This window comes from Dendropsophus ebraccatus, chromosome 5, assembly GCF_027789765.1.
Source record: "Dendropsophus ebraccatus isolate aDenEbr1 chromosome 5, aDenEbr1.pat, whole genome shotgun sequence".
In the NCBI taxonomy this organism is placed as follows: domain Eukaryota; kingdom Metazoa; phylum Chordata; class Amphibia; order Anura; family Hylidae; genus Dendropsophus; species Dendropsophus ebraccatus.
In genome coordinates, this window is record NC_091458.1 from 118,631,793 (window position 1) to 118,648,368 (window position 16,576).

A 16,576-nucleotide genomic window follows, 5' to 3' on the forward strand; every position below is an offset into this window, starting at 1 on the left:
ACAGATTGGCGGCCATGAAAAAAATTACTCCAAAAACTGAAAGGTTATTGGGATGTCAAGTTAAACCCAACATTACCCAAAAGGCCTTTGTACACAATGGGATAACACAGTCATACAACCTCTATAATTGTACATGTATATGCCTTCAATTTCATGCTGAATATATTTTCATACAGAATTCAACAGAAAACATGGCATGCTACATGCGATGTCACATACACTCGTTCCATGACATTCTCCCAACTGGACCACCATATGGTAGTACACAGATTGCCTATGGCTCCATGTGGATCCATAGAGACTCCATATGCCTTCATACAGCCTCTTGCACATGGCCTTGTAATGTGCATAAGGCACTAATATGTGTCTGGTATAAACAGCTTTTGTATTATGCCTTACTATACTAAAGTAGTTATTGTATTATGCCTTATTACACTAAAGCCACCATAGTATACAGTCAAAATGACAGATTTGGTCAGCTCTCCTAAAATACCATTCACACTAGACAGAAGCACATTTCTATGGATTAAATTGCAAAGACACAAAAACACAGAAAAATGCAACAGCTTACCTCAAAGGCAGGATACAGACTAGAGATGAGCGAACCTGCCGAGGTTCCGGTTCATATGAACCTGAACTCTCGGCGTCTGATTCCCGCTGTCTGCCCGCTCCATGCAGCCGGTGGATACAGCCGGAGGACCGCCTGGAAAACTGGGATACAGCCTATGGCTATGGCTGTATCCCAGTTTTCCAGGCGGTCCTCTGGCTGTATCCACCCTCTTCACAGAGGCTGCAGACAGAGGGAATCAGACGCCAAGAGTTCAGGTTCATACGAACCCGAACCTCGGCAGATTCTCTCATCTAATCCATCTAATACTGGCAAAAATAATAATAACCATCTGGGAGGGATGGGTGGAGTGCACGACCAAGTAGAGGCAGCCACTCCCCCCCCCATCTGGAATACAGGCAAAAAGACATAGCGCAGGTCTTTAAAATTGCTAAATGGAAATAACCTTTGTCCTAAAAAAGCAATTTCACTTTGATGTATGCAAGTCTCAAATCACCTGGGCGATGGGCAATCCTGAGACACAGAGCAACCCATTACAGCTCCAAATGTGGCTCCTGGCTAGTATATGTGGCAGAGATCTTGGGAGGTGGTAGTGGTTTGGTGTTGAGGGCATAGGGCTCTATTCATTAGAGTCAGGTCTAATGAATGTAGGAATCGAGTGATGAAGTGTTGAGCATTGCCACCGTCCTCTGCCAGATCTCTACATGCATTCTCTACACCAGGTACAGCAAATGTCTCTGACATACTCTCTGTTACTGGATCCACCAACCTTATTGGCCTTATTGATCACTGAAAGGGAGACATATAGGTTAGTACCATTTACAGTATGCCTTTTTACGTAGAAAACCCCTTTAGTATAGATGATAGAAAATGTTAAAGGTGATATCCAGAGAGCGTGAAAGGTCCTACCTTTTCTGGTTTCTGGGGTTCCACTTTCTCCACCCATCCGTGCTTGTACTTCTGCACATGAGGGAGACAGAAGCATATTGAAGACACTGTGGGAAATGCCCAATAGATGCTCTATGTCTTTGCAACATTGGTAACATCGGGCAGCTACTGTTTATTCCCTACAATATGCTACCACCCCCTGCTCGTCTGTGGAAATATTAGCATGAATAGGCAGAGAGAGGCAGGGGAGCGCTGGAAAGCAGAAAAGGTAGGAACTTTCCTGCTCACCAGATATCCCTTTTAAAGCAAATGCACACTACCGTTCAAAAGTTTGGGGTCACTTGAAATGTCCTTATTTTTAAAGGAAAAGCACTGTACTTTTCAATCAAGATAACGTTAAACTAGTCCTAACTTTAAACAAATACACTCTATACATTACTAATGTGATAAATGACTATTCTAGCTGCAAATGTCTGGTTTTTGGTGCAATATCTACATAGGTGTATAGAGGCCCATTTCCAGCAACTATCACTCCAGTGTTCTAATGGTACAATGTGTTTGCTCATTGGCTCAGAAGGCTAATTGATGATTAGAAAACCCCTGTGCAATCATGTTCACACATCTGAAAACAGTCTAGCTTGTTACAGAAGCTACAAAACTGACCTTCACATTCCTGACATGGGGTCAATTAAATGCTCAAATTGGCCAGAAAAAGAGAACTTTCATCTGAAACTCGACATTCTATTCTTGTTCTTAGAAATTAAGGCTATTCCATGCAAGAAATTGCTAAGAAATTGAAGATCTCCTACTACGGTGTGTACTACTCCCTTCAGAGAACAGCACAAACAGGCTCTAACCAGAGTAGAAAAAGAAGTGGGAGGCCGCGTTGCACAACTAAGCAAGAAGATAAGCACATTAGAGTCTCTAGTTTAAGAAACAGATGCCTCACAGGTCCCCAACTGGCATCTTCATTAAATTGTACCCGCAAAACACCAGTGTCAACATCTACAGTGAAGAGGCGGCTTCAAGAGGATTTGGGGCTTCAGGGCAGAGTGGCAAAGAAAAAGCCATATCTGAGACTGGCCAATAAAAGAAAAAGATTAAGATGGGCAAAAGAACACAGACATAGGACAGAGGAAGACTGGAAAAAAGTGTTGTGGACGGATGAATCCAAGTTTAAGGTGTTTGGATCACAAAGAAGAACGTTTGTGAGACGCAGAACAAATGAAAAGATGCTGGAAGAATGCCTGACGCCATCTGTTAAGCATGGTAGAGGTAATGTGATGGTCTAGGGTTGCTTTGGTGCTGGTAAGGTGGGAGATTTGTACAGGGTAAAAGGGATTCTGAATAAGGAAGGCTATCACTCAATTTTGCAACACCATGCCATACCCAGTGGACAGCGCTTGATTGGAGCCAATTTCATCCTACAACAGGACAATGACCCTAAACACACCTCCAAATTGTGCAAGAACTATTTACAGCAGAAGCAGGCAGCTGGTGTTCTATGGGTAATGGAGTGGCCAGCGCAGTCACCAGATCTGAACCCCGTTGAGCTGTTGTGGGAGCAGCTTGACCGTATGGTACGCCAGAAGTGCCCATCCAACCAATCCAACTTGTGGGAGCTGCTTCTAGAAGCGTGGGGTGCAATTTCTCCAGCTTACCTCAACAGATTAATAGCTAGAATGCCAAAGGTGTGCAATGCTGTGATTGCTGCAAAAGGTGGATTCTTTGACGAAAGCAAAGTTTGATGTAAAAACAATGTTATTTCAAATACAAATCATTATTTCTAACCTTGTCAATGTCTTGACTCTATTTTCTATTCATATCACAACGTATGGTGGTGAAGAAGTGTGACTTTTCATGGAAAACACAAAATTGTTTGGGTGACCCCAAACTTTTGAACGGTAGTGTACCACTAGGTACGTCGCTTGCAGTTTTTTACATGAACAGACCGGCGCTGGTGCGAGGATGCCGATGCCGCAGTCCTTTTTATGGACCAACACCCGGTTTCCGCGCACGGAGCTGGTCTATTGCCAAGCAGCAGCCCAGTATGAAGCACTGGGGGAGAGCCTGCTGGCCCCCAGTGCAACAAAAGCCCCTTTTCTCTGGGACGAGGCTCCAGCCATTGAAGCCACGCCACAGAGGAGAGGGGAGATCGTCACACTTGCGGCCGGTGTCATGCCCGGCTGGTGCTTGGTAATAGACTGGCGATGTACACAGGAACCAGAGGACTGTGACACCGGCCTCCCCGTGACAGCGCCAGTCTGTTCATGTAATAGACACCAAGCGATGTACCTAGTGGTACATTCGCTTTAAGCCATCTGTGCTGTGACATTCTAGTGCACAAACCTGGCTGACACTATTACCCTACAGGTGCAGTTTTCCTTACTGGCAATTTCATTGTGGTATTGCTTTGTCATAATTCAGAACCTGATGAAGGGCATCAACCCAAAACGTATATCTGCAAAAAGGTAAAAGAAATGGAAACCTATTTATAGCATAGAATCGGTTGACATGGCTCAAAAAAATATTAACTTTTGCAATTCACTCCTACCTTAGTGTGCTGACTCATATATCATGTTATAAAAGACTGGAATTGGAGATTAATATAAAATATGTAAATTAAAGAGAAATCTTTTTTTTTTTTTTTTATAACATACAAATTAGGTTTAGACAATAAACAATTTTCGACTGAGACAGTAAATTTGTATTTCACCATAACTTTCTGTTACTACAAAAAACATTAAAAAGCTATATACATATGAAAGAGATTAGTAAAATGTTGATCACGTTTTGTGTTTGTGAACTATATCTATTGTTAAGGCTTGTTGTGTTTTAGTTTTAAAACCACAGAATACTTTATGAAGTCTCTTTTCAACATTGACTTTAACATTGACTTTTTTGTATAGTAAGTTATATAGATTACAGAGTCTTTGTTTAATGCTTACTGATTACTCATCTACTGAGGGAGTAGGGACCCTATTAAATTTTATAAAGAAATCATCTGCATCCACAAAATGTGAGTTAATTGTGAGTTACAATCCTGTATTTTAGGCCAGGTATGTCTTGAGATTTCTGCTGGTTGCTAATGGAATCAGCTGTCAGCCTTTTGAGCCCCAAATAGCTGAGCTGAACTACTTACAATTCGGTGCTCTGCTCTCTGCTACTCTGTATTCTGAAAAAAAAAAAAAAATATATGTTTTTCCTCTTTTTTTCACATGACTGTACACTGCCTGTGGTTTTAAGACTGTACTTCCCAGAATCCAAATCACCAAAGTTTTTCACAGGTGCTCTATCAGCAGGGAAGTCTGAAGATAATGCTAAAGTCTGTAGAATTGGATATATACCTGTCCATCTACTAAATTAAACTGAAATATAAACTACAATGTAAAGGCTTCAGAAAAGAACAGAACACAGAATAGCTATAGTATATATACTGTAGCCTATAATCGCACATGTGCACCTGTTGCAAAAGTCCTCCCTCAAAAATAAGGTGGTGATGGAGGGATTTATTGTTTTCTCCACCAGGTGTCAGTATTTTGTATGTAAACTCTGTTATATGTTGCACAGCCGTAGTGAACAAAGGGTTACTGCTATTGATGTATTGCCCAATGGAAATACCTCTTTCTCTTCTGCCTATCCCTATTTTTCTTTCTCTGCACCCTCCCACCACTCCCACCACTCCCACCCTCCCACCACTCCCACCCTCCCACCACTCACAGGGGCTTTTACACACCTTTGTAGGAAGTAGTCACTTGGTGGGAAAAGGTGTAGGGTAGTTCCCTTCAGATTCTCATGGGAGGACGCACACAGAGTAAGCATCCCTGCTTAAGTTAGCCAGGGCCTGGCTCTGCCAGGACCCCTGTCCAGGACTTTCCAGCTGTGTTTGTGATCCGAGACACACATGTATGGAGGAACCAGAGGCACTCCACTTCTTCAGTCTATCTACTACTCTAACTATGCAGTGCTAGATACCCCAAGGAGGACAAGTCTGGGAATAACCCAGCCCACGCCGAGAACCTCTCTGAAATCTGCAGGGCTTTATCCTAGGACAAAGGAACTGACCCGAATAGAGCAAAGTTACTGTAACCAAGGTCTACATACTCTACGTACGTACGGGTGACACCGGATAATTTCAGACACTTAGCTACAACTAGGTAAACATGACTGGGGCTTGTGTCACCCTAGAAGGACGGGTATCTCGACCAAAAGGTGGTCAGCGACAATATAGTTGAAACACGGGCACAAGTATCTCTCAAGTATCTAACAAGTATTCTCTCTAAAGTTCTGGCAGAGCAAATAACTAACTTGGGTTGGGACTCCTCTAACAAACTCTTCTCCTCTTCACTGCTCAACTCTAAGGTACACCAGTACCGCTATATCTACCTCTGTTATATCAGCACTTTTAAGTATCTCCCGGCACAGATTCAGTGAACATAAGTCTGTACCAAAAGGAGTTATTTACTGCCAAAGTGTATTGTATTCCAAGAGACTGTTCAGTGAAGCCATTATATTTATTCTACTGGGACTTAGTGATCATTGCACCAGCACCTATACACCTCTGCTACACACCTTGGTTCATTTTCCCCTTTCTGTGGGTGGCGGTACCCATAGTACAGGTGGGTCAATATCCACACAGGACTGCCATGACAGGAGCCCAAGGGACCCATCTCAGCCCGGCAGGTTACTGACCACTGGGCAATAGTCCAGCCAGCCATAACAACAAAGAAGGTATACCACTATACCTGTGTGCTGAACGAGCCCTGGCGTCACGATATTACCATCACTGGCTGAGCTGTACTACACTACCAACCAACCACCATAGGAGTGGCGTCACCAGGAACAGCTCAGAAGGTGACTGGTCGAGCCACACACAAGCATCTACTACTCTTTTAGTAAAGTAATATTCTCTCATGTTGCTTCGGATCTTTCCTCAACTAACCTGTCACTATTTTTTTAAACACTTCCCTCCTGAACATTATTTAGTCCTTTAACATACTTAAAAGTTTTGATCATGTTCCCCTTTTCCCTTCTTTCTTCCAGACTATACAGATTCAAATCCCTAAGTCTTTCCTGATATGTTTTAGACCTGACACCCTCTACCAATTTTGTAGCCTGGCTTTGGACCAGTTCTATTTAGAAATATAGAAATGGTTATAATTCTTTACCTTTAGGTAGAGTTTAAACGACAGTCTTCCAGTGAGTGGCGCTATAAACTCAGACTCAAGTTAAATGCTACCACTTTGTTGTACAACTGCAACTATTCATTTTACCTCTAGAATATGATTATCCCCTGGGGTATCTTTAACAATTGTTACACTCTCTAAGAAATTCTCACATTTTAGGGCACAAATTTAGCAGAAATTTTGTTAGTATACTTTGCAGACAAGCAGGGCCGCCATCAGGAATTTCGGGGCCCCATACAACCAAAGTGTCTGGGCCCCCACATTAATAAAAAAAATAAATTGTGTGTTTGACCCACGCCTTGCTGGGAGGTATAATTTGGTTCAGATCAATTCTAGAGAACTGGCTCATATACCCCATTTTCCCCAGTGGCTTAAAATGTAACCTCTGTTATACAGTTATAAAATTGTAGAAACTAAATGTGAACAAGGTGCAATTTAAATGTCACCATACAGACACTTACTTGTATAGCTGCCTCTTGTGCTCTGTATGCAGTGCATTATATTCACCCCTGCAACGTACAATTTATAGCGTGTCTACAAGCCCAGCGGGGCTCATTACGATGAAAACTAAAACTTATATAAGTATTCCTGCATGGGGTAGGGGTTCCCCTGTATTCAGAATGCTATTGAGTACTAGGCAATGCTCCGTTTGGGGTTATTGAATTTCGAGGGTCTGGGGGGCTGTTTGATTTGTATATGTTCACCAATATCCCCCCCCCCCCCCCCGGGTATGCTCACTAACATAGAATATGTTGATAAGGCTAATATAATGAGGCTGTTCCATGTTAGTGAGCATATACAAATCACACAGCCCCCCAGGCAGACTAGTTTAGCTCACCCGAGCCAGTGATAGCGAATACATGGCGGTGAGAATGCTTTCTAGGAGATCCTGTTTGTGCAGCAGAGGTGTCTTTATCCTGCTCTGCATAGACCCTCGAAATTCAATAATCCCAGACAGGGCATTGCCTAGCACTCAACAGCATTCTGAATACAGGGGAACCCCACCCCCACTCTTGTATAAGTTTTAGTCTCCATCATAATGAGCCCCACTGGGCTTGTAGACACGCTATAAATTGTACGTTGCAAGGGTGAATATAATGCACTGCAATTTGTATAGGAAAGGAGTATCACTCAGTAGTGTGTAGAGGTGGAAAAGAGGTAAATCTAGTATAGATAATCATCCACCGGTTCCAAATGATGGAAATAAGGACAATATAGTCTTGAGTAATTAATTGCAAGTGCTTTTGTGCATCTTTTATTGCGTAACATTGATGAAAACAGACATATCCCGACGTTTCGGTGAATGCACCTTTCTCAAGGAGTCTATAAATATGGAATACAGAGATCAATATCAGATTTGTCGTATATGAATACAGTAGATATGATACACAATTAATGGTGGCATAGGTGTGCATGATGATAAAGATGTGGGGGAAAAAACCCAGTGGGAACATAATACATAAGCAATAAATGAGAGAAGGGGTCTATAAACAAAGAATGTACAGAAAGGACAACAATAGGATATGGAGGATGTTCTAGGTCTATGGATGAGTAGAGAGAGGGACGATGTAGTCCATGGCTACAGGAAAAAACATATACAGAAGATTAGTCATATATAAATATACAGGCATGTCAATATCCTGATAATCTCATGTACCGAGTAGAACAGTGCAAGGTCAGGGTGTAATGGTCAGAGGCGGAAAGGAGACAAACAGGGGGGAGGAGGTGAGAAATATATAGAGGAGAAGGGTAGTACCTGGAAGTGGATATCAACAGGGAGTGGAAGGAAGATGGGGCTGGTGAGGCAAGGCTGCGCCTGCTGAGGGGAATAAGGTATATTATGAATGATGAGTGGAGAACCTGTATGGGTGTGCAGAGTAGGGTTATAAGTTACCATGAAGGAGCGGTTCCGGGCAGAATGAAGGCTTCCACACTCGTGTGTGATGAGGCACCGGACAGTCCAGCTGGAAGGGTAAGGGTGGAGGTAAATAGTGGCGGCCAATTTGGTAGGAAGGATATAAGGGGAAAAGTATGGTTACCTGGGCGTAGATCTGCCGAAGGGCTGGTGATGTTGCGAGGCTATGTCGCGGGCTGATGACGTAGTGAAGCTGCGCCGCGTCGCTATATATAGGAGCGGCGCGTGCGCAGTAGGTCATGGGAGGGGCTGAGTGACGTGCGGCCGTGGAGGAGCGTGAATGGCTGATGCTCCATGATGTGGATGAGATGGGCGGAGTAAGATAGGAAGGGGGCGGATATGCCGGGTGACTGTGGGCAGTGTGACGTATGAGTCAGGTGACGCTGGATATAGTAAGGCCGGGGAGGAGCTATGCTGATGGTGGAGGGGGGACAAAGTGTGGGCGGAATGTAACTGAGTGGAGGGTATGAGACGGAAACAAGGATAAGCAGAGAGGGGAGTGGCCTAAATGTGTAAACCACTGGGGACGGGGGAAAATGTAATCAGTATATGAAGGATGGGGCTGCAGAGGGTATATATATGGGAAAATGATAGATCTATAGGGAGATAGTATAACATAAATGGAAAGTCAGAGAGGATCTGGGAGGAAAAAAAGAGGGAAAGAGGGGAAGATAGAGAAAAGGCTGTCGGGGTATGCACTGTTCATACTACCTGTCAGCTGCAAGAGCGGGCATGGGTCAAACCTGTGAGGAGGTATAATGATGTTAGTAATAATCAAACCGCAGGGAAGTGATGGTAATAACATATCGCATCATAAGTCAAAATAGTAGAGGCATAGACAGATATAATGTTGAAATGAATACACTAGGGTCAAGTCGGACTCTTTCTTGCTTAATTGTACATGAGTTCATACTCTCTGTTTAGTCCATTAGGTTCCAGTGTTCCCAAGGTGTGGATCCAGTAGGCCTCTCGTTCCTTCAGTCTCTGGATCCGATTGCCACCCCGGCGCGCCGAGGGGATCTGTTCAAGTACCTGGTAGCGTAGTTGGGAAATATTGTGTTTGGCTGAGATAAAATGGGCTGGTATGGGTAGCAGAGTGCGGGCGCATCTAATGGTTGATTTGTGTTGTGAGATGCGGTCCCTTATGTGTTGGGTGGTTTCACCCACGTAGCCAAGGCCACAAGGACACTTGATGAGATAAACGACATAGCTGCTATCGCATGTATGGAAGCCATTGATATTGAATTTCTTGCCTGTGCGGGGGTGAGTGGCATAAGGACCCTTAGAAATATTGGAACACTGGTGGCAGTGGAGACAGGGGAAAGTGCCTCTTTTCTGTGTTGCTAAGAAGGTCTGTTTGTTAAGTTTTTTGATTGATCCTATGTCAGCCCGTACTAGGCGGTCACGGAGGTTGGGTGATCTTTTGTGACACATGAGGGGTGGGTTCTGAAATTCGGTAATATCAGGATAGGCCTGGGTCAGAATGTTCCAATGTCGTCTGATGTTTTGTTGGATGAGGGGTGAGAAGGGATGGTAGGTGTTTACAAATGCTATACGTTTGGTGTCTGGTCTCACCCTTCTGTCCATGAAGTTGATCCTAGTGTGGTCGGTCGTGTGGTGTGGGTAGCCTCTGCAAGTAAATTTACTAGACATCTCATCCAGTCGTGTCTGTCTGGTAGTGGAGTTAGTAACAATACGATTAACCCTGCAGAATTGAGATTTGGGTAGGGAGTTTTTAACTGATCGTGGGTGACAGCTGGAGAAGTGTAGGAGGCTGTTCCTGTCAGTTGGTTTGACGTAAAGGTCTGTGGTGAGTCTGCCAGTGTCGTCCTTGAAGACCTGTGTATCCAAGAAGCTGATGGTAGAGGTGTCATGATGTATAGTGAATTTCAGTCCTGGTGTGTGATGGTTGATGTCATTGAAGAATTCTAGCAATGTGTCAGTGGAGCCTGTCCAGATACAGAAGATGTCGTCAATGAACCTTTTCCAGAGTTTGATATGGTGTGTCAGATGGTGTGTATAGACAAATGTATTTTCAAAGTTGGCCATAAATGCATTAGCATACGGAGGTGCCACGTTAGAGCCCATCGCGGTGCCAGACGTCTGTATATAGTACTGGTCACCAAACAGAAAAAATTTTTTTGTCAAAATGATACGGAGGAGTTCAAGGCAGAAGTCCTTTTGAGATTGTGTTAGTGTGTGATCGTTGTTAAGGAGAATACTGGTGGCAATGATGCCGTCGTTATGTGGGATGCATGTGTACAGGCTACAGACATCAAGGGTCACAAGGATACTATCAGGGGGCACCGGGCTGGCTCTGTTTAGATGAGTCAAAAAATCAGACGTATCTAACAGAAAGGATCGTGTTTGTCTGACTAGGGGGGTAAGGATTTTTTCCACAAATATGGCAAGAGGTGACAAGATTGAGTCAGTGGAGGCCACGATAGGACGACCTGGTGGTTTTTGGAGGTTCTTGTGAATTTTGGGTAGGGTGTAGAACACCGGGGTCACTGGGTTGTTGTTCGTGAGAAACTCTTGTAAGTGGTTATCAATGGTGTTGTTATGGATGAACCTATCTAGGATGGATTGGATGTCCCGAGAGATCTGTGGGGTGGGGTCACTATCAATGGCCATGTATGTATTAGTGTCATTAAGTTGTGTCTGAATCTCAGAGATGTAGTAGGAGCGATCTAGGACTACAATGGCCCCGCCCTTGTCTGCCGGTTTAATAATGAGATCCTTGTTTTTGGCCAATGTGTCGAGTGCCATGCGTTCCATGTGGGGGAAGTTGTTTTGTAGACGGTAATGTCCCTTATGAATTTTGTCTATGGTATGATTAATATCTCTTTGAACTAGAGAGATATATGTTTCGATGGGGTGGTGGGTCCTAGGTGGGTTGTAGGAGCTACGATTGCGAAGACCGACCCCTTTCAGGGTGAACATCCCTGTTGGTGTTGGTCTTGCGGTATCTGTAGGTAGTTTGTCAAAGTGGGCCCTCAAGCGCAATGTCCGGAAAAACCGGAAAAGTTCTTGATCGAGCTTGAAGCTATCAAATCGTGGTGTTGGACAAAATGAGAGTCCCTTCTGTAGGAGAGACATCTCAGCTGGTGATAAAGTCTTAGAAGAAATGTTGTAAATAAGAGGTTCGGTTCCTACCTGGGAGCGGGTCTGCATCCTGGGTTGATGTCCTCTGGTGGTAGTCTGGTTGGTGCGGTTGCCCTGGCGGTTGCGGTTCCGTGGGCCGTGGAACATTCTGCCTCGATATGACCCAAGATCACTACCCGAGCTTGAGGATGCCTGGTCCTCCGATGAGTACTGTGGTTGCCTATGGGAGCGGTGGCGGGGAGGTAGGGTTTCTTGCCATTTGTAAACCTGGTCTCGTAGATAATCTTCGGTGTCGCGGAAGAACTTGTTCCTCTTTTTGTCTTCTAGCTTTACCTTGAAATCATTTGTTGTCTTGTCTGTGTTCTGTTTTAATGCTGACCAATCTTCAGGTGTCAAACTGTTCTGGAGTTGGGTTTCCATGGTACTGATTCTTGTGTTGCAATCCCTGATGGCTTGGTCCAGGAACTGCAATGATAGTAGAATTATGTCCATAGAACATTTATTTAGAATACCTTCGAACTTGGTGCAGTAGTCCTGATTTTCACTGAATAGAGTAGGTCTCAGGTTGACTCTGAGACCGCGTGGTATCCGCTGTACTCTGTGGTACTCTGCCAGAGTGGCGCTGTGTAATTCCAGAGATGTAATACGTTTTAGTTCTCTCTCATAGGTGCGGCCCCGCAATTCGCTTGATGGTATCTGTAAGAACTGACTGGAGCTGGTGATCCGTGCCATAATCTCTCGTGCCTCATCGTTGTTGAATGAAGTCGTGTGGAAAGCCATAGTTGTTTTAAGACTGGTGTAGCTCCAAAAGGGCTTATACAATTTGTATAGGAAAGGAGTATCACTCAGTAGTGTGTAGAGGTGGAAAAGAGGTAAATCTAGTATAGATAATCATCCACCGGTTCCAAATGATGGAAATAAGGACAATATAGTCTTGAGTAATTAATTGCAAGTGCTTTTGTGCATCTTTTATTGCGTAACATTGATGAAAACAGACATATCCCGACGTTTCGGTGAATGCACCTTTCTCAAGGAGTCTATAAATATGGAATACAGAGATCAATATCAGATTTGTCGTATATGAATACAGTAGATATGATACACAATTAATGGTGGCATAGGTGTGCATGATGATAAAGATGTGGGGGAAAAAACCCCGTGGGAACATAATACATAAGCAATAAATGAGAGAAGGGGTCTATAAACAAAGAATGTACAGAAAGGACAACAATAGGATATGGAGGATGTTCTAGGTCTATGGATGAGTAGAGAGAGGGACGATGTAGTCCATGGCTACAGGAAAAAACATATACAGAAGATTAGTCATATATAAATATACAGGCATGTCAATATCCTGATAATCTCATGTACCGAGTAGAACAGTGCAAGGTCAGGGTGTAATGGTCAGAGGCGGAAAGGAGACAAACAGGGGGGAGGAGGTGAGAAATATATAGAGGAGAAGGGTAGTACCTGGAAGTGGATATCAACAGGGAGTGGAAGGAAGATGGGGCTGGTGAGGCAAGGCTGCGCCTGCTGAGGGGAATAAGGTATATTATGAATGATGAGTGGAGAACCTGTATGGGTGTGCAGAGTAGGGTTATAAGTTACCATGAAGGAGCGGTTCCGGGCAGAATGAAGGCTTCCACACTCGTGTGTGATGAGGCACCGGACAGTCCAGCTGGAAGGGTAAGGGTGGAGGTAAATAGTGGCGGCCAATTTGGTAGGAAGGATATAAGGGGAAAAGTATGGTTACCTGGGCGTAGATCTGCCGAAGGGCTGGTGATGTTGCGAGGCTATGTCGCGGGCTGATGACGTAGTGAAGCTGCGCCGCGTCGCTATATATAGGAGCGGCGCGTGCGCAGTAGGTCATGGGAGGGGCTGAGTGACGTGCGGCCGTGGAGGAGCGTGAATGGCTGATGCTCCATGATGTGGATGAGATGGGCGGAGTAAGATAGGAAGGGGGCGGATATGCCGGGTGACTGTGGGCAGTGTGACGTATGAGTCAGGTGACGCTGGATATAGTAAGGCCGGGGAGGAGCTATGCTGATGGTGGAGGGGGGACAAAGTGTGGGCGGAATGTAACTGAGTGGAGGGTATGAGACGGAAACAAGGATAAGCAGAGAGGGGAGTGGCCTAAATGTGTAAACCACTGGGGACGGGGGAAAATGTAATCAGTATATGAAGGATGGGGCTGCAGAGGGTATATATATGGGAAAATGATAGATCTATAGGGAGATAGTATAACATAAATGGAAAGTCAGAGAGGATCTGGGAGGAAAAAAAGAGGGAAAGAGGGGAAGATAGAGAAAAGGCTGTCGGGGTATGCACTGTTCATACTACCTGTCAGCTGCAAGAGCGGGCATGGGTCAAACCTGTGAGGAGGTATAATGATGTTAGTAATAATCAAACCGCAGGGAAGTGATGGTAATAACATATCGCATCATAAGTCAAAATAGTAGAGGCATAGACAGATATAATGTTGAAATGAATACACTAGGGTCAAGTCGGACTCTTTCTTGCTTAATTGTACATGAGTTCATACTCTCTGTTTAGTCCATTAGGTTCCAGTGTTCCCAAGGTGTGGATCCAGTAGGCCTCTTGTTCCTTCAGTCTCTGGATCCGATTGCCACCCCGGCGCGCCGAGGGGATCTGTTCAAGTACCTGGTAGCGTAGTTGGGAAATATTGTGTTTGGCTGAGATAAAATGGGCTGGTATGGGTAGCAGAGTGCGGGCGCATCTAATGGTTGATTTGTGTTGTGAGATGCGGTCCCTTATGTGTTGGGTGGTTTCACCCACGTAGCCAAGGCCACAAGGACACTTGATGAGATAAACGACATAGCTGCTATCGCATGTATGGAAGCCATTGATATTGAATTTCTTGCCTGTGCGGGGGTGAGTGGCATAAGGACCCTTAGAAATATTGGAACACTGGTGGCAGTGGAGACAGGGGAAAGTGCCTCTTTTCTGTGTTGCTAAGAAGGTCTGTTTGTTAAGTTTTTTGATTGATCCTATGTCAGCCCGTACTAGGCGGTCACGGAGGTTGGGTGATCTTTTGTGACACATGAGGGGTGGGTTCTGAAATTCGGTAATATCAGGATAGGCCTGGGTCAGAATGTTCCAATGTCGTCTGATGTTTTGTTGGATGAGGGGTGAGAAGGGATGGTAGGTGTTTACAAATGCTATACGTTTGGTGTCTGGTCTCACCCTTCTGTCCATGAAGTTGATCCTAGTGTGGTCGGTCGTGTGGTGTGGGTAGCCTCTGCAAGTAAATTTACTAGACATCTCATCCAGTCGTGTCTGTCTGGTAGTGGAGTTAGTAACAATACGATTAACCCTGCAGAATTGAGATTTGGGTAGGGAGTTTTTAACTGATCGTGGGTGACAGCTGGAGAAGTGTAGGAGGCTGTTCCTGTCAGTTGGTTTGACGTAAAGGTCTGTGGTGAGTCTGCCAGTGTCGTCCTTGAAGACCTGTGTATCCAAGAAGCTGATGGTAGAGGTGTCATGATGTATAGTGAATTTCAGTCCTGGTGTGTGATGGTTGATGTCATTGAAGAATTCTAGCAATGTGTCAGTGGAGCCTGTCCAGATACAGAAGATGTCGTCAATGAACCTTTTCCAGAGTTTGATATGGTGTGTCAGATGGTGTGTATAGACAAATGTATTTTCAAAGTTGGCCATAAATGCATTAGCATACGGAGGTGCCACGTTAGAGCCCATCGCGGTGCCAGACGTCTGTATATAGTACTGGTCACCAAACAGAAAAAATTTTTTTGTCAAAATGATACGGAGGAGTTCAAGGCAGAAGTCCTTTTGAGATTGTGTTAGTGTGTGATCGTTGTTAAGGAGAATACTGGTGGCAATGATGCCGTCGTTATGTGGGATGCATGTGTACAGGCTACAGACATCAAGGGTCACAAGGATACTATCAGGGGGCACCGGGCTGGCTCTGTTTAGATGAGTCAAAAAATCAGACGTATCTAACAGAAAGGATCGTGTTTGTCTGACTAGGGGGGTAAGGATTTTTTCCACAAATATGGCAAGAGGTGACAAGATTGAGTCAGTGGAGGCCACGATAGGACGACCTGGTGGTTTTTGGAGGTTCTTGTGAATTTTGGGTAGGGTGTAGAACACCGGGGTCACTGGGTTGTTGTTCGTGAGAAACTCTTGTAAGTGGTTATCAATGGTGTTGTTATGGATGAACCTATCTAGGATGGATTGGATGTCCCGAGAGATCTGTGGGGTGGGGTCACTATCAATGGCCATGTATGTATTAGTGTCATTAAGTTGTGTCTGAATCTCAGAGATGTAGTAGGAGCGATCTAGGACTACAATGGCCCCGCCCTTGTCTGCCGGTTTAATAATGAGATCCTTGTTTTTGGCCAATGTGTCGAGTGCCATGCGTTCCATGTGGGGGAAGTTGTTTTGTAGACGGTAATGTCCCTTATGAATTTTGTCTATGGTATGATTAATATCTCTTTGAACTAGAGAGATATATGTTTCGATGGGGTGGTGGGTCCTAGGTGGGTTGTAGGAGCTACGATTGCGAAGACCGACCCCTTTCAGGGTGAACATCCCTGTTGGTGTTGGTCTTGCGGTATCTGTAGGTAGTTTGTCAAAGTGGGCCCTCAAGCGCAATGTCCGGAAAAACCGGAAAAGTTCTTGATCGAGCTTGAAGCTATCAAATCGTGGTGTTGGACAAAATGAGAGTCCCTTCTGTAGGAGAGACATCTCAGCTGGTGATAAAGTCTTAGAAGAAATGTTGTAAATAAGAGGTTCGGTTCCTACCTGGGAGCGGGTCTGCATCCTGGGTTGATGTCCTCTGGTGGTAGTCTGGTTGGTGCGGTTGCCCTGGCGGTTGCGGTTCCGTGGGCCGTGGAACATTCTGCCTCGATATGACCCAAGATCCTCAAGCTC

At 44.7% G+C, this 16,576-nt stretch overlaps 1 protein-coding gene and 1 long non-coding RNA gene across 2 annotated transcripts; both read right to left on the minus strand.

Annotated features, from left to right (window-relative positions):
- Positions 1–7,870: 7,870 nt before the first annotated feature.
- LOC138793767 (uncharacterized) lies at positions 7,871–12,482 on the minus strand. The gene is made up of 3 exons (XM_069972456.1): positions 11,714–12,482; positions 9,269–9,300; positions 7,871–8,221 (listed from the first exon to the last, which is right to left on the minus strand). The coding sequence occupies exons 1-2, from the start codon at positions 12,440–12,442 to the stop codon at positions 9,295–9,297; spliced, it is 735 nt and encodes a 244-aa protein (XP_069828557.1). The 5' UTR covers positions 12,443–12,482; the 3' UTR covers positions 7,871–8,221; positions 9,269–9,294.
- Positions 12,483–12,604: 122 nt separating this feature from the next.
- LOC138793768 (uncharacterized) lies at positions 12,605–16,532 on the minus strand. Its single transcript, XR_011363340.1, has 3 exons — positions 16,448–16,532; positions 14,003–14,034; positions 12,605–12,955 (listed from the first exon to the last, which is right to left on the minus strand). It is a non-coding gene; the product is annotated as an uncharacterized lncRNA (long non-coding RNA).
- Positions 16,533–16,576: the final 44 nt, after the last annotated feature.